Source organism: Electrona antarctica, assembly GCF_951216825.1.
Source record: "Electrona antarctica genome assembly, chromosome: 3".
Classification (NCBI taxonomy): domain Eukaryota; kingdom Metazoa; phylum Chordata; class Actinopteri; order Myctophiformes; family Myctophidae; genus Electrona; species Electrona antarctica.
In genome coordinates, this window is record NC_136808.1 from 46,747,806 (window position 1) to 46,767,434 (window position 19,629).

The window sequence follows — 19,629 nt, forward strand, 5'->3', positions numbered from 1 at the left end:
CCCCTTTTGGTGTTTTAAGCATTATGTTATACTTTAGCTATTGAAAAATAGCAGATCTACAAGCTCCGAGCTTGTAGGTCTGCTATTTTTAGAAGAATCGTGAAATGTGGCGCAAATCTTTGAATATATATATTCTTTCAGAGCGAACGTTTTTAACTCAAATCTTTGCGTTCCCTGGAACAACATATTTTCAGATGCGGGTCCGCGGCCAATTACATATATTTTTGGGGGTCCTTGACATGAAAATGTTTGAGAATGACTGACAGAAAACTGTCAGGAGTTAGAAGACATTTCTAGAATCGTTCCCAGGTCTGAATGGGTTAAGATGCATGGACCACGGCCACTTGGACGGTGTTTCAATAGCAAATGGGCTACATATTTCTAAATGAGCTGGCAGCAACACAGAGGGCAAGTCAAGATTGGAGCCATTCTAAGGCAAAAGGTCACTAATAATTAGGACACCAATTAATGAGCTGACCTTGTCGACCGTTTTGCCCCCTGGCCATCTGCATCATGCTCATGTGACATGCGCTCATGATGCAATGCTCCACACACATGTCCAGTTATCCACACACATTATCACATATGGAGAGATGAAGAGCCCAAAAGCTCTATACATATACAAGTGTGCAAAATGTCCATGCAGATCAAATTATGATATAATAATAAATTATATGACAATAAAAATTGTGCTACCCCCCAACCCCCCCCCCCCCCCCCTAACACACACACACACACACACACACACACACACACACACACACACACACACACACACAAATACAAAAACACACTCTCGCACACAGACATCCACTTCACTCTTTGGCTCAATCCCTCAGTGCTGTGTTGAGAGAAGCACGTCTCTATCGTAGATCCTGGCCCACTCCCTAATGTTCTTCCCTGTCAGAGACAAAGGGGCTTTAAGACTGGAGGATTTGGCAGGCTCCACCACTTGCAGGCAATATTTCAAACCATCCATCTAGCCAGGATAATAGAGTGTCCTTGCCTTTCAACGCCTCAAGGAGTGACCAGTTATCACAAGCCACCAGCTCTGTCATTAATAAAACAGGGGATGGGAGGATCAGCAGACGGAAGAGAAAATATAGGAAGGATAGAGAGAACGGTATAGAGGAGAAGGTTATACAGAGAACACGGCCGGTAACTAAGCCGGCGCAAGTTCTCAGGATCTTTTAACATCTCGGCTTTAGTTTGTGTGAGGTTGAATTTAGCCGCACCACATGGTGTTCACACTCTGGATGGGGAGGAGAGAGGCTGGTTAGCAGAGAGCCAGAGATGATGAGAGGAGAGCGATAGGAAATGGGAGGACGAGAGGAGAAGAGAGCAAAGGAGAATTGGAGTGGAGAGGTGGGACATGCAGTGCTCTGCTGATCTAGCTAATGGCTGGCTTGACCTTCAGTAAGGGTTATGTGCCACAGAAAGCCATTGCAGCTTAATCCAAATAATCACCATCATCCTTGAATTTGTTGTAATTGCTGTCAGTAGAATAACAGTCACGTTTTTTTAACCACATGAACTGTAGCAGCCTATAAATGGTAAATGGTGCATTTATATAGCGCCTTTATCCAAGGCGCTTTACATAGATTGTGCATTACATTCACCCATTCACACACACATTCATACACCGATGGCGGCGGAAACCATGCAGGGCACCAACCTGCACATCAGGAGCAATTAGGGGTTCAGTGTCTTGCTCAAGGACACTTCGACACTATGCTGGTCGAACATTCAGTGGCGCAGAGAGGTGGTGTTACTGTAGGATAGAGCCCTGGGGGATCATAGTCAACTAAATATATAGGATTCCATTGGTTAGGTCATTCAACGTTCTTTGAGTGGAATAAATTGGCTTTGTGTGCAACACCTAAAATTAATATTTTAGGTTTTAAATTAATTTGTCATAAATGTATGCAAATGTCACTGCAATCGGATGCTGTGTTCATGATTTGAGGCATTTTGTCACTCCTGCAAACTTTGGAAGCCAATCTTAGCCAATCAGGATGTGATATGAAAAATTGGACAGATCCGTTTTGATCACATGACGATAGAGATAATGCTACCGATTTGTGTGGTGTTTATCAAGATATGTAGAAGTAATATTAAAAAAGGTGTTTTGCAAGAATCAGACTCGTACTGCCGCTATAACAGGCCAATGTGACAAATTCAGGGCAGAGCGAGGTTCTGCTCTGGACTTTTCAAAGTTTCAAGCCGATCTGTCCAACGGTGCTTTTGATTAGCTGCTCAGAGACGATGGGGTGGACGGACAGACTGACGGACAGATGGATGGACGGATGGACAGGGGTAAAAACATAGTCACCATGGCATTCGGCCTGGCGGAGACAATTATAAATCGTTGCAATAGCTGTCATGTGGTAATGTTAGAAATGAATCACAATGAAAAATAAATAAAGACTTGGCTAAATTGTAATGGAGCATCAGTGGGCATAAAGTGGTCCTGCTGGATAAAACAAAACGGTTAGCATTGAGCACAGAGGCAAAATGTACAGTATGACTGAACGTGCTTCTATAACCGCCGGCTCTGCCCAGTTGTTTCAGTGGGTTTTTTGTACCCTACATCCAGTCAGCACTTCTCTGCTCTGTTCCTAAGCTTGAGAGAGACATCGTTCTGGGCACACAGTCAAGATGATGAGTATGGAATAACTGTACCGCTCGAGTCGGGATCACTGCCGAATCGCACCCTAAAATCTTTCTGTCAACAAAGTCTGTAAAACTCACAGCAGCTCGAAAAATCTGATCGGAGCTTTTTGTTCAAAGTCTCTGTTACGGTTGGGTAGATGCTGCAGTAGCTTGACCAGGACATTTTCTAATGCTTTGTACTGTATGCTCCTGTCCTACAAGGCACTGAACACAAAATACTTCTAAACTGTATCAGTAGATACAGTGAGAGTTCTGAAAGGTTACACAGTAAAACCCTGTGTTAATTTAACTCTGAGTCTACAAAATGTACCCAACAACCTTACAGGTCCATTTGGTTACGTGTACATTCTCAGAGTTTATAATGAATACTTTAACACCGCACAATAAAGAATATTTGTAGTTCTCACTTCTCATTCTGTAAGTTTGACATACAGTAGCAGCTGTAACTGTGGGTCTGGGTTTTTAACCCACAGTTGTATTTTATTTAAATGATTTGTGTTTTCTTATTCTCATCATATGGGATGGTGTAGTGTCACTGTGTCAGAAGCTAGCTATAGTAATCTTACAAGAAAATCTGCATTGCTTGTCACACCATGTACAAATTTGTACAAGAAATGTTAAATGTGTGCTGATAACATGATTCCAAGACCATATCCACTATTGCTCCCAAAAGGTTTTGCTTGTCAATGCATCATAGTAATTGTATCTATTATGGGTTCAAATCCAGTGCAACACTGCTATAACATGTCTATAATACAGTATCAATAATTACAGCGTATGAAATGGAATACAAAATTGCTCCCATCTTAGATATGGGTAATCGCATGTGTGATTTTATCGCCAAGGGAAATGCCATTGCCTAACAACCCATCATCCTGTGCCTAGTATTGAGTATTTTCAGGTGTTATGCAAAACACTAAAAGCACTGTTTCAAAGCTGCTGTTAGTTATTATATATAAGAATGTTGGCTTGGAGATCTCATCAAAAACAGAAAAGATTGAGTTTTAAGAAGGCATAAATTCTTTTCAGAGTTGTAAACACTGATTAACCTTGATTAACCCTCGAAGCGCTAATTTCAATGAAAGTATTAATTATGCATCTACTGTATTTGTAACAGTAGCCTAAATGCTGGGGGAAAGGAAAGCATAATACTGAGAGCTTTGGGATTCAAGTTTGCACAGATTGTTCAAAAAGACTGTGACGTCTAACACATGTTTCTGGAATGTTGCCCACAGGGAGGACAAGCAGGGGTACAACATCACCATTCCATTGTGCAGTCATCACACCAAGGAAGAGTAGGCATGCAGTGTCAGGAATCAGGCGCACAGAGACTAAAACATATGACAAACCTGTGAAAGCGTTCAGGGCAGGCTTCTTTGCAATGTGCGCCGGCACTTAGGGTCTCGTGAACGTCATGCGGTTTCATAGTTACTGCAGTCAGAGCGTCTCAAAGTGCACAGTGCATAGTATCACCCTTATCACCCATAGTGCATAGTATCACCCTTATCACCCATAGTGCATAGTATCACCCTTATCACCCATAGTGCATAGTATCACCCTTATCACCCATGGCAAACAACTTCATCTTTAGTTGTCTTTGCTCAGTATTTGTAGTCTACTAATAGTAGCGAGACATCCATGGCAATGCGGTCTGTCTGTGTGCCCCCTCTGCATTGTAAAACCGTGGAGGTGCGCGGCTACACTCAGACCCTCCGTAGGCCATGATTGAGCCAAGTGACATGTGGCACTTGGAACCCCCCCCCCCCCCCCCCCCCACGGCAGCTCACTAGTCAACCGATTATCATCTTGACAACAGTTATATTGTAGATACATATCACAATCTCACCTTGCGCTATTACTTCTCACATAGCCAGATGATCGGAGATCTCCGCCTACTGATACATCTGGTGATAAGTCTATGGCTGATTTGATTTCACCTGTTGTCACACGATCCTCAAGATAATGTGTACCTATTTTGGTGAAAAATAGAATGTTTCTGCAACAAACACTGTCATTTTCAGCCTTTCTGGTGCCCCCTATGGGTGTGAGTAAAATCACTATTCAGGCTGAAACTTTAAAATGATGGATAACCAGAAACCAAACTCAAATCAGTATTATCACTTTACTGCGCAGCCCTCCAGGGCAGAAGGTGGCGCCCCAGTGCCAGAGAAATCAGCAAAAAAGGCATAACAGACGGGTCACTTCCACCCGCCCCGGAAGTGGTTAGTCCTGTAAAAGCTTAGATTTAGCTAGAGCCCTGACGGAGCAACAACAACAATGGTGATCAGCGCAGCGTGGATTATTGGAATAATAGACTATAAACATGGCATTTTATGTCATTCTGAGCATAAATAAGACAAATAACCCAGTGCGCGTGCACGTGTACCGCAGATTATCATGTACGCTGTTTCTCCGATGAGAGGCCTATGGATGCTAGCGGAGGAAGCTAACGGATGCTAAAAAAAAACAGTAAATACATATTTTTAAATGTTTTTTTAATCAAATCTCGTGTTTCTCAGGGATGGCCTTTTCACGAGATCTATCGTGAAAAGCACAGATTGGGTTATACATGAAGGCCATGATAAAAATGGAAACATTTAGCCCTACGTTATCATCTTATCAGAATGCTCTGTATTTATGGTCTGATGATTTTGACGACCAAGCCATGAGTGTCATCTCTGGAACTCGTTGCCATCTTCTGCTCTGCTGAATATGCCATTATGTTTCCCTTGTTTCACACTAACAGCGAAGCACAGGAATTTGTTATGCAAACAACATCGTTGAAAATGCAACACGGTACAGTACCCCATGAGGAATCTACACTGGTGATCTATAACCCTGCTTTGTAATGCCTTGCTTGCTCACATACAGTACAGTATATAGCCTTTTTTCCCCTTCCTTGACATTCAGTGATGGAATTGAGATATACCGGTCCCTGTGCTGTAATCTAGAACATCTGAGCTGTGTACGTTCACCTCAATGAAAAACTACTACTGTAGTCACTGTTGCCCCAGACCACCAACACAATCACCTCTGCCACATCAGCTAATACATAAATATAACTGAGCACAGCAAACCACCGCCACAGTCTCTTTCAAATGACCACACACTGTCACTGTTAATAGATGGGAATGTCAGTAATGCTGTGCTAATCTGATTATCAGATTTGGTCAATAGATACATTTCAGAGATTAATACATCCTATGTGTAAATGTCATAATTATGTTTGTCACTGCATGGCTCATTTTCAGTGTCTATAATGACATGTTCAGGGATTGTTTTGACAATGTGCCTTGTGTCACCTTGCTGCTAGCCTCGGAAACCCAGACGTTTGCTGCTGACGCTGGAACGTGAGAAAATAATCTGCTACCAAGAAGTCTCTAGACAGTTAATTTTAGTAGATGCTGGGGGTACTAACCTCCAACATATAAAATAATCATAAAACCTTTGATTACAAATAGATTACAAAAATATGACCAAGTAAGCATCTAAACACCTCCAGTAGCTACAACCAACCGGACCAAAGTGGCTTGAACCAACTGACAATTCTTACACCATTGCCATTCTTGGAGCCCTCTGATCTTAGTCAGATCTTAGTGGTGCCTAAAGGGTGATGCAAGAGGAAAGGATCACCAACATAATGAAGTGTTCATTATTCACCCTGGATAATATGTTTTTATTATCATATATCCATATATTTTGATGATCCAAAATATATGGGGAGCATGTTTATTTGCTTATTCAGCATGATCACAGTTTTAAAAAGACTTCGAATTACATCTCAATAAATCAAAAGTTCAGAATATAACATTGGCAGTTGTCTATCTACAATTCTATAATTACCTAAGAATACATCTAAAATCCCCAACCAATAATCCGACACCCATATTCGGACCATAGAGCCACATACTAACCCTATCCCCAATTCGAACTCGGGTCTCCTGCATGAAAGTCCAATACCACTAGATATCCCTATGGACCGGGGGAGACAGTATACTTTTGAGGCCATCAGGCAGAGGCTGCTACACTCACCCCCCTTTTGACCTCCTCCCACGGGGAAACCCGATCCGGGTCACGGCACCAATGTAATTCAAACTCGGGTCTCCCGCATGAAGGTCCAACATCTTAACCACTAGACCAAAGGGATATCCCTATGGACCGGTGGGAGACAGTAGACTTTTGAGGCCATCAGGCTGAGGCTCTGAGCCATCCTGCTACACATGCAGAAGGCTCTGAGCCACTCTGCTACACATGCAGAAGGCTCTGAGCCACTCTGCTACACATGCAGAAGGCTCTGAGCCACTCTGCTACACATGCAGAAGGCTCTGAGCCACTCTGCTACACATGCAGAAGGGTGAGGCTCTGAGCCACTCTGCTACACATGCAGAAGGGTGAGGCTCTGAGCCACTCTGCTACACATGCAGAAGGGTGAGTCTCTGAGCCACTCTGCTACACATGCAGAAGGGTGAGGCTCTGAGCCACTCTGCTACACATGCAGAAGGGTGAGGCTCTGAGCCACTCTGCTACACATGCAGAAGGGTGAGGCTCTGAGCCACTCTGCTACACATGCAGAAGGGTGAGTCTCTGAGCCACTCTGCTACACATGCAGAAGGGTGAGTCTCTGAGCCACTCTGCTACACATGCAGAAGGGTGAGTCTTAACCGGCCACGTAGTCAGACTAACAGGATGTCAGACTAACGCATGCACACATAATATGGGATTAGTGATTTCTTGTATCTCTCTATTCAGCATCTTGGAATGTGCAGTGCATGAGTTCCTTAGCTGCACATATCAAGGAGGTGCATTAAGGCCTGGGCCATGGCTCAGTGGTCCAGGCACCTTGGCTGGTAATCCAGTCTGGCAGTGTGCCACGGGTTCGACTCCCGATCCCGGCGGCCTTTACTGCATGTCTTCCCCCCATCTCTCTCCCCATTTCCTGTCAGCCTACTGTCTGTCCCTCGATAAAAAAAAATATAAAATAAAGGCGAAAGCCACAAAAAAAAAACATTAAAAAGGAGGTGCATTAAAACAACTTAGATGAAACATGACACATATGTAGGTGACACATCTGTAGGTAAACTGACTTGTACCAGAGGACACCTCTGCTGTGATGTTTCAGATCCCACCTAGTCATTTCCAATAATCAATGGCAATAGTTATCTCACAGTAAATAATATTGATCCTTATGAGTCTGGGGACCAACAGATTGGAAAACTCTCAATAAATTAGTAGGACTTGTTCAGTCTATGAACTGTAGTGACATTTTCTACATTGCTAATTGTTTCTTACACTGCAGGCACAGGGTAACAGTTTTGGACCATTATGCAAGTGAAATACACTATGGGATAACCGCCTGTACTATACCGATTCACGCTGTTATGTCTTGCATCACGTTGAGCGATGTACAGTAATGTCAACAGTGTAAGGGTGCCTGAAATGCCATGGTCTGCTCAATACTCAGCCCAACAACTCTCAGCTAACTGTGCCTTTTAACTTTTAACTAGATGCATCACCACTAGCCCCTCCCATCCCATAGAACAACTCCCTGACGTTCTCCAAATGACAGAGGAAAGGAAATTATTGAACACCAATACAATAAAGCTGTCTGGTAACTTAATAGGGCTGCTGAGTAGGGGCACTGTGGCCATCTTGCACTGAGGCGATAATGAGAGTCATCATTCCCTCTTGGGTTGGAAGAGAAGGAAGGGCCTTCTCTGTGGAAATTGTTGTGCACTGTATGTGTGTGCGTGCGTGCGTGCGTGCGTGCGTGCGTGCGTGCGTGCGTGCACAGATGCATGTGTGCACACATGTGTGTGTGCATTATAGTTTCTTTAGTCCAGTGAGACCCACTAACCAAACAGAACAGTGCTTTAAATGAAGCCATAGTGAGCTTCCACTGAAGACTGCATGCCTGCTCTCTGAGAAATTCTATTCGTTAAATCATGCCAAAGACCAAATATTGACTTTGTGAGCCTGAGGGAGATGCAAAAGTTAGCCTGTTTCATTAATCATATCACAGATCCTAGAGGAATTATGTCGAAGAATACAGCTCAAGTTAATGTATTCAGATTTACTGCACATCCAACAAACATTTGTTAAGAGGCAGATACATTCATCTCCTTATACTAATTTTAATGAATGACACGCATGCACACGCACACGCACACGCACGCACACACACACACACACACACACACACACACACACACACACACACACACAAACATCAAATGTACAGTACATGTACCAGTAAGCCCAGTAATGTACCAGTATAGCCCTCATCAAACCCGGAATGAATTCCGTACTGGCCAGTGGCCATATATGGAGCAATGAATGAATGGAATGAATGAATGAATGAATGGAATGAATTCTGTATTGGCCATATACGGAGCATATCATGAGGCGTCATGAGACGTGAGAAGCAGGTTTTCATAGTAAACTGCGACCTACAGTCACAATTATCAAACAAATGTTATGCTCCTCTATGCACTGTATGGAACTAGCTTTTATTATTTATCTTGATATACTATGTGGAAAAGGAGGAAATGCAAGATCTCCCAAAAACACAGATTCCAAAAGTTTGAGGACTCTTTACATCTGCATCGGTGCAGTATATGATTATGATCTATAAAGTAGCACTAAACATTTCTGTCTTCTGTGACTAATGCCTTGCTTAACACGATCATTCTGTTACAGCCAACAACAACATAAGTGCACCAATGAAAATGTAAAATACATCAATTGAAGAGAGAAACGAAAAGCACAAGAGTGAAAGGATTCTCACAAGTTATTATTCAAAGAAGTGACATCTCCCAGTGGATTCACTTCTATGTCCATGCTAGAGCTCAAAACTCAGAGAAACATCGAGGTTCATCATTTTCTGCAGCAGGCTATTCAATACAGAAGGTTCAAAGTCCATGAGGGCTTCCCTAGGCAATCTCTGTTTGGGCATTAGGGGCTGTGAGCAACACAGAATCTTAGGCGCATTAAATATACCGACATCCAGAATTCATCTTTTTGAATAAATAAGCAAGATGAAAGCAATGCAAAGATTGGTCTTCTAAATAAAGGAATGCCAGTAACTAAGCCTGTGCATGTGTAAATGGCCATCCAGTCCTGGAATTCAATGTGCAATGTGTAAGAGCTTTACAGTTTGCAAAGAATTTCAACATCCTGGAAGGGGAAGATTAAATTAACTTGTCCTATAATGGAGAGGGAGCAGTGTGAGACTCCTGGTTTTCAAGAAGCCCTTTCCCTGTTGATATAGTTAACCATACCTTCACAGTATGGGGAGAAATACAATACAAAATAACATCATTAACAATCACTAGCGTGCTAACACAGCAAACCCTCCCCAAAGACGATCAGGCCCAGTGTTTCTAAAGTTTGGAGGTAATGAGACAAAACATATTACTCTAGTGAAACTTTAACATTATATAACGGTAGGCAGTGTATAAAGTTAGTATAAAAGCAGGTCCAGTGTACGGACATAATCAGCCATGCACAGATTGATGGAAATTATGAAATCATAATAAAACCAACAAATTCACAACTTTATCTAGATTTCATAGTATAAGCAAAACGGTTACATAGAAATGTGTGATGAATTTGGCTTTACTGAACTGATGAAAGATGGAATCAATGCTGTGGTAATTGTTTTTGTTCTTTAGTTCTTTCTTTAGAAATAGGACCATTGGTACTCACTAAAGGGGTGCATGGGGTCCAATATTCAGGGTTCAGCTCGGCTCGGGGACGCAGGTCCAGATATTCAGGGTTCAGTTCAGTTCGGGCACGAGTTAATGTTCCCTTCGTGGAAGATTAAAAAAAGGCCATTAGCATCAGTCTTTGAGCTGTTTTGTAATGGAATAATGATTTTGTCAGCAGAGTTTGTCAACTATTTCAAAACATGTAAATGGTAATCAACGATGTATATAACAACCAGTCAATTTGGGATAATATGATATCCCATATAGTTAAATATGCAGTTACTTGTGGAAAATGGAAAATATTTTAATGTTTCTGTAAATTTCATAACCCATCATAGTGCAAAGCTTTTTTTTTCCATAAATGTACAAATGACAATTGATTTCAGCATGAAAACAAGTCTTCAGTCAACTCAACTATTAGGTGTTTCAAGGGGTGGGGGGACTACAGTAACAAATTCCATGAGAAAGGCAAATCGAGATCATTCAAATGAAAACAAGAAAGAAAAAAATATATACCAAATTTTGCACAGAAAAAGATATGTGTAAGTGCCTGGTGGGGAAATTGATATTCTACGCACAGGAAGAATCCAGTTTCCCAGTATTCTTTGAGCCCCCGCTGGCCTAAATGACAAGCAAATGGAATGGACTGAATCTGCTAAGGCCCACAGGGTCCATGATGTATACTGTAATTATCTGCTGATTCTTAAAATGGCTGTGTGTAATGAGGCTATGCTGCATGAAGCCCAAGGAATAAATCACTGTCTTTAACTGACTTCCAGATGACCAACAACAAAACACGGCCCAAATGGTGAAGAGGAGGGGATGGGGTTATCTGGCTGTGACACTGTACAGGACCCAGCTCTGTGCTGCTTATCAGTCAAGACCACATTGTTAACCAACCATGCTTGAGACATTTATCTGTCCCCTAAAAATTAGTCGAGTCGCTTGTACTAATTTCCATTTTTTCCCGTCTGTTTAAAGCGATGCCCCGGCACTTGTCCACCAAATTCCTTTTCGTTATCGTGCACAGGTGAAGACCTTTCACTGACTGATGTTGTATTAAGCTTAACTTTGTTGGTTGGCAACCAGCCAGAACTGCCCTCAGTTTGTTGTGGTTGGCATGTAGCCCGAAACTGACTCCATTGCCCCCACAGGTCACAGATATGCATAAACAAATGAGCACACACTCTTAAACACTCGATGCACCGAATATTCGGCCGCAGAAAATATTCAGCAGAAAATGGCAAAAAAAGCATTTTCGGCCTATTCGGTTTCGGATAGGCAGAAAATATATCACCGAATAGTGTATGCAATTAATGCATTCAAAAGAGCTGAATAAATGTTTTATGGACCCATAATAGTGATTATTATTTAAGTTAAGTGTTGCCATAACCATTTATTTTTAAATCAGGTAGCTTTAAGGTACGGCCATGACAGCAATGGTAGGAAAAAAGATATACGTATAATATTAATCATATTTGGATATTCGATATTCGGTTTTCGGCCAACTGTTTCCTATATTCGGTATTCGGTTTCAGCCAAGAATTTCCCTTTCGGTGCATCCCTAAAAAAAATTAAACCCTTCATTAACCAAATCCACTTTAATTCACATACAGTACAATTAAGGTAATTTAGCTGAGTATAATGTACATAACAAATTCATATGCATAAACGCAAATAAAATAGCAACATACATTGCATGGTATTAGCAACAATAGCAATATCCAAAAGCTACTGTGTGTCTGAACATGAATTGCAATGGAGGAGAGTTTAAATAGTATGATTTGTATTGTATCTGAAATACAATGTTAAACGTGTGTAGCAAGTGATCACTGTGTAAGAATGAGTAAGGAATTTAAATATTTCACCTAATACCCTAACCCTAACCCAATAATAAAATCTGTCATTCATCAAATGTTGTAGGTTATTAACATGACATGGATGAATACTCCATTCACACAGAGTTCAGAGTTGTAACCAGATCCAGCATCATGTAAGTTTCAAACTAAATACTGTAAAGTATGTGAATCAACTGTTTTTTTATGAAGCCTGTGTCCATAATACATCATAAAAATACTGCATTACAATCAGCTTATACTGTAACAGTGTAGTGTAGACCTAATTGTAGTTATAATATGCATTTAACAAACCAGAACTACCAAGGTGTTTTGTGTTAATAGGCGCAGAATTTATTCAGTTTTGGAATAACAAAAGGTTCCTACGATCAGCTCAAAAGGTATCGGCTGCCAAGCACCAGTACGATATGATGTGTTGTTATGGATCCAACCGCAGCTCTAGGCAAACCCTGCTGTGATTGTCCAGTAGTCGCTGTGATTCATTATTATACTGCTAAGTACGAACATATTCGTACCACGCCCCCAAGCCCAAACCCTAAACCTTAACCTCAGTAAAACTATACCTACAGCTAACCTTAACCTCAGTAAAACTATACCTACAGCTAACCTTAACCTCAGTAAAACTATACCTACAGCTAACCTTAACCTCAGTAAAACTATACCTACAGCTAACCTTAACCTCAGTAAAACTATACCTACAGCTAACCTTAACCTCAGTAAAACTATACCTACAGCTAACCTTAACCTCAGTAAAACTATACCTACAGCTAACCTTAACCTCAGTAAAACTATACCTACAGCTAACCTTAACCTCAGTAAAACTATACCTACAGCTAACCTTAACCTCAGTAAAACTATACCTACAGCTAACCTTACCTTAATAAAACTATACCTACAACAAACCTTGACCTCAGTAAAACTATACCTACAGCTAACCTTAACCTCAGTAAAACTATACCTAAACCTAAACTTAATTTCAGTAAAACTTAAGCTAACCTCAACCACAGTAAAACTATGCCTGCCAGGGAGCCAACAATCAGACAGATACACTCAAGAGGTTAACACGCATGTGCAGCTCTGTGTGCATGGGACTAAGTCACTAAGGTGACACACACACACACACACACACACACACACACACACACACACACACACACACACACACACACACACACACACACACACACACACACACACACACACACACACACACACACACACACACGCACACACACACACTTCAACTAGAGTACTTCAAACTGTACACAGACTGCAACAGTTTGGAACAGACTAGTCACTATAGCACATTAATCGGACAACAGCTGACATTTTCTTTGTGCGCATGTTTAGAGGAGCTCCAATGCAATAACTCTCCATAGCAGGTTGTGGCAGTAGAGAGTGGAGTTTGAAAATGTAAAAAAAACAAAAACAAATAAACAACAACAACAAATAATAATCTGCTGTATAATTGCCGAAGCAATGTTGTCAAAAGTTTTCAAAAATGATGTACAGTACGTGAATATGAATAAGTGTAGTGTATTGACAATCACATTACCCCTCGATGCTGCAAAACCACATTCAGGAATAAGAAAATACAGTCCACACCTCAATCCTGGAAAAACCTGAGGCAATGCATTGGGTTTCAGTGGCTGTAGTTTCATGCCAGTTAGTAAGGCTTGTTAACATCAAATGAAAAAACACTACACTCTTGACTCCCATGCAGAAAGACTCAAATTTAGGCATTTAAATCAGTGATGTCGCACGCACGCACGCACGCACGCACGCACGCACGCACGCACGCACGCACGCACGCACGCACGCACGCACAGTTGGCTTGACTAAGCCATTTGTGCAGGATTTGAATGCGGTGCATTTTGTTCTCAGAAAGTGTGTGGAGTTTACCAAGCAGACACAGAGTACTATAGCTTCAAAGTGCAGTTTGCCCGGAATCTATCTGAGACAGGAAGAGGTGTGCTCCCTCTGTCATACATATGCATTTTTGTGCAGATCTGGCAAAAACATAGGTGTGAATATTATAATAGCTCACTGAGAAATAAAGCATCAACGATGCCTGCTGAAGTTCCACATTACTGAAACATTTTTGCGAATAAGCAAATTATCGTGAGCTTATTTCTCAGTGTGCAGATATTTTTCCCTTCCGTCACTATCCTGCTCCTGAACCCATTTGGGTTGGACGAGTACTCCAGTTAACCTTTTTTCAGATATTATAATAGCGCACAATTATCTACGTTCTATTCACATAACAGGTTGAACAGAATAAAAGGGAAATAGTGGGAAAGAATATGTATTTTTATGGACTTGCATAATTGTATGGCTGCTTCGTTTGTATCCTCAATGAAACACTTTCATGTCTTCCATAGAAGCAATGGAACAATGGAACCAGAGAGAGGTTGTGAGAGCAGACCATTATTAGTTTTAGCGTTTTGTGTAAATTCACTTTAGTAAAGTACTGTAGCTAGTTCCATGCTTCTGGTTCATGTGTAAATTCACTTTAGTAAAGTACTGTAGCTAGTTCCATGCTTCTGGTTCATGTGTAAATTCACTTTAGTAAAGTACTGTAGCTAGTTCCATGCAGATGGATCCTGGTTCATGTGTAAATTCACTTTAGTAAAGTACTGTAGCTAGTTCCATGCAGATGGATTCTGGTTCATGTGTAAATTCACTTTAGTAAAGTACTGTAGCTAGTTCCATGCAGATGGATTCTGGTTCATGTGTAAATTCACTTTAGTAAAGTACTGTAGCTAGTTCCCAGGGTGCCGGGCCGGTTCCGGCGAGCCGCCCCGTGTCCGAAGCGGTCGAGAAATGACAGAGTTACCATGTGGGGGTCCCCGGGGGGTCCGTGTGGGGGTCCCTGGGGGTCCCCGGAACATCCAGAGACCCAGGAACGGCCCAAAGGCTTGTACTGTAGTGTACTCTGTGCCTCTTTACTCTGTGCTGTACTCTATTGGCCACTTTGGGTGTTGCAGCTTTCCGTGCTCGGACATACAGACACAGAGACAGACGAACATAGGGACATACGGACATACATACGGACGGACATAGCTCCGTAATGGAGCGGAGGCACTGCTCAAAAAAGAAAGAAGTCACCATGGTATTTGGGCCATACAAAGAGTCAAAAAGCTAATAAAATTACAAAATATCCATATAACGGTGTTTACTAATGCTTAGTAATGTATGAATAATGCTATATTAATAATGAATTAAATATTTACCAATGCTTTACTAATTGTAAATAGTGTATAGTTTAAACATGTATAACGGTATTTACTAATGTTTAGTAATGTGTGAATAATGCTATACAAATTAATTCACGATGAATTAAGTATTTCACTCATGCTTAATAGTGTATAATTGAAACATTTATAACTAATGCTCAAATGCTTGTGTATAGTGTGTATAGTTATTATAAAGTACCTATCTTTTTTACATTTTGAATCTCACACAAAGTATGTGGAGTAAAATCCTCAGCTTTCAGTGACATTGCCTATCTAACACAACATACAGATGCAGATCAGCCAACTTCTGCTTACATAACCAGCCAAACAAAATGAGTGTACTGTTGCATAATTAGCCCATGGCAAAGAATATGGGATTTTGAATCTAGTGTGAGTAAAGATTAAGTAAAGATGGAACAATGTTCTTAAACATCAGCAAGGGGGCAATGGAACAGCACAAGTAACTGTGCTGTGCCACATACAGTCTGCCAATATCGTGATAAAACATATTGTATATTCATACAGAATTATAAAGGTGGTAGTCTGTTCTAGTTGTTGCAATCTGTTGCAGTTATGTGTACAGTTTGAAGTACTTGAAGTAGCAGGAAGTAGTCTGACTCTGTACTATAGTAAAGGTGGCAGTGGCAACATAAAGAAATCATGAAATGCTGTCTGCGTGCGTGTGCACACAGACACACAATTAGGAATTGTTATTGACAAGGAGAACTATAGTCCTCGCCATCATAAAAGACATCAGAGAGACTATGGAAGTAAAGAGATCAATGGAACCTTGACTCTAAAATGAAGATCAAAGTAGACGTGCTGAGAGTTTCAGTTCATGACTTAACCCAGCTGTTCTTCTTGGAGTCAGTAGCTCCCATATGTTACCTGTAGATGTAGATGCCTCCGTCAGGTTTTTGTCTCAGATACTGATCTGAGTCATTTAATATTGAGCATATTGAGCTGGGGGGGGGGGGGGGGGGGGGGATATAAGGTTACCCAAAATGGTAGAATTATGTTGTGAAAATATGACTAATGCCCATTGGGAAACTATCCTCTTGGTTGTCAACATTAAACCATTTAAAATAAGCAATCTGCTAACAGGAATTAATTGATTTGAGAATCAATGGAGTCAGTCTGTCAGTTGCCTGTGGGTGAAGTTGGTGCGGTAGAGTCAGATGTGTCTGTGAGACTCAGATGTGAGGGTAAAATGCTGCCTGCTATAATTATATCATTTGGCGGATTTTGAAGGCAGCACCGAGGTATCGTTCAGGGCGATGTTTTTATTATTTTTATTTTTTACGCTGGAAGCTAAATGATTCATAAATTACTGGAGTGCGTTTTACTTTACTAACGTAATGTCGACATAATTTCAAGCCATGCAGGGCCTGTTGATCAGACGCCATGCAGCCAATAGCGATCCATCACGTTGATTGGGCCCAATGCCAATCCTGGATATTGGCTCAGGGGCATCCATATAGATCCCATCTATCTGGATAATAGTTCTGTTGATCCAAGCCACTAAAAACAGGTTTCTGATGCATGTTTGTGTGACCTTATTCATGATGTGTTTACAACTGCTTTCTTTGACATTGTCTCTAATTTCCATATGCCTTTTTTTTAATTACTATTATTATCTTTTTAATTTTTATTATAAAACGTCTTTTTGGGGGGGGTAAATGAGACACTTTCAGCACTTTCATCTTATTATACATCTTTAACCCATTTAGACCTGAAAAATGGCTTCTAAATCCTAATAGTTTTCTGAAAAACGTCTGTTTCTATCAGTCAGTGGTGCTCAACCTTTTTCATGTCAAGGACCTCCAGAATTGTCTGAATTTGGCTGCGGACCCCCATCTGAAAATATGTTGTTCCAGGGTATCCCCCCCCCCCCCCCCCCAGAAGCAAAGATATTAGTTAAAAACGTTTGCTCTGAAAGAATATATTTAAAGATTTGCGCCACACTTTAACGATTTTTCAAAATTGCAGACCTACAAGCCTGTAGTTGTAGATCTGCTATTTTTCAATATCTAAATTATAACATAATGTTTAAAACACCAAAAGGGGTTCACGCCCAAAATGGGTTAATATCATCTACATGTCTGTCATCCATCTATTAAATGGGGAACATTCCCTGCTAAGAGACCAGAGCGTGAGATGATTTATTGGCATCCCACCATACATCACGCGTGAGCACTGTGAGAAGTGGCAACATTATAATTTATCATCTATCACTTCACAAGATCAGAATGGCTACGGGGAAGCCTCGGCTGCAGTGTGATACTGTCAGCGCTGACAACAGAAATGAGCTCTATGAATAAAATGGGTTATTGAGTTTGATTGAGGGCTGGTTGCTAGCCCAGATTCCATGTGCTCTTATAAATTGCACATTTCAGGGATGCACAGAATCGTAGGCTGTCATTATTGTACTGCATGACTTACATACGCTATGGCAGGGTGAGATCAGCATCAATGCACTCAATACTCTCTTTGGGAAGATGAAAATAATAATGCAAAATGCTTGACAACACACCAAAATATGCACATAGAGAAACACGGACGGACGGACAGACGGACGCAACCATTGAACAAAGCACGGTGCGGCAAAGCACCTTTCAGTGTTACAATGAAGCATTCCTGGTGCAGGGCCATTACAGAGACGACGGGTTTTGTCTGATTTGTAATGGTGAATGGGTTCACTAAATCTGTATGGCAGAGGACTTTTGTACAGGCTCTGTGGACGTGCAAAGCTTCAGTATTGAACTTTTTTTTATACAGTGGTCTGTGAAGATGATTCTCATAAGGGGATAGAACGCACTCTCTAATTAGCTTCACCATTAGACTAGACCTGCCAAGTGTTCCCAGCCACTGCAGTCCTTTTGGTTGCCTTTAATTACCTCAGGCTCAGAGTATGATAACATTCACTTCTGAACATAAAGCATTGTATGTATATGAAAAAAAAACACGATGTCCATGGCATGATTAGAGATGGAGTAAGCTAAAAGTGACAAACACAGTATTATGTGGGTGATATACAGTACCTTTCCTTAAGCAGCCCGAAAGCTATACTTTATTATCAGTGTGGGAATTGGTGGAGCTCTGTTTCTGGGTCCTGGGATGAGGCCCAGGATCTTACGAGACTTCCACAGAGGCACCACTGAGTGCTGGTTGTATCACTGCCTGCCTGGCATGGGGAACTGCAGCCAAAATGCTGCAGCCAAAAAATCTGTGGATTTGAGCTTCCCTCCATCCAGGACATATACACCAATCACTGTGTCAGTAAAACCCGTAGGATTACCAAGGACCCCGGCCACCCAAACCATGGAGCTGTTGCAGCTGCTACCATCTGGCAAGTGGTAGCGCCGCCTCAAGACCTGGACCAGCAGGCACTGGAACAGATATTTCTACCAGGCAACTAGGCTTATGCACAACAGACACTAAAGGCTTGCTGCCTGTCCGCCTTCTACACATGTACTGTATGTATGCAAGCATGCAAACACGCACGCGCGCGCGCACGCACGCACGCACGCACGCACGCACGCACGCACGCACGCACGCACGCACACACACACACACACACACACACACACACACACACACACACACACACACACACACACACACACACACACACACACACACACACACACACACACACACACACACACACACACACACACACACACACACACACACACACACACAGTGTATGCAGTTGTGCATACACAATCACACATAAATGATCAAACAACTTTATGCTCGTGTGCAGTTGTGCACATGTATTGAGGCATAACATACACACACTACTATATTATTTAAACACATCTCACACATGCAGGCACCCAACACTTTACATTATACTTTGGATTATCATTTTACACACATAAACTTGCGTTCTTGCTGGATATTGTTGCTACACTGTCGATGAGCTGAAAGAAACCTGTATATGAGTTGTAATGAATAAGATGTTGAACCTTCAATCCTGGCTCTCAAAATTAGACCATACTTGAAAATCATGGGAGACAAATGGAAATAGTGTTCACACTGCCTTATTGTACATTGAGGACTTACTGTGACTGAGTGCACAAGATGTTGCCAAAAGGCCTTTGCCAAAATCATCAGCAAAAAATACTAGTATATACAGACAGACAGCATGGC

The 19,629-nt window shown here is 41.5% G+C and overlaps 1 protein-coding gene across 4 annotated transcripts in view; it reads right to left on the minus strand.

Moving 5' to 3' along the window:
• Positions 1-19,629, minus strand: part of pcdh9 (protocadherin 9) — a 243,287-nt gene that overhangs the window by 163,956 nt on the left and 59,702 nt on the right. For all 4 annotated transcript variants that reach the window (XM_079496820.1, XM_079496818.1, XM_079496819.1 and 1 more), the window contains exon 3: positions 10,378-10,479. In XM_079496820.1, the coding sequence (XP_079352946.1) occupies positions 10,378-10,479 (102 nt within the window). The remainder of the gene's footprint in view (positions 1-10,377; positions 10,480-19,629) is intronic.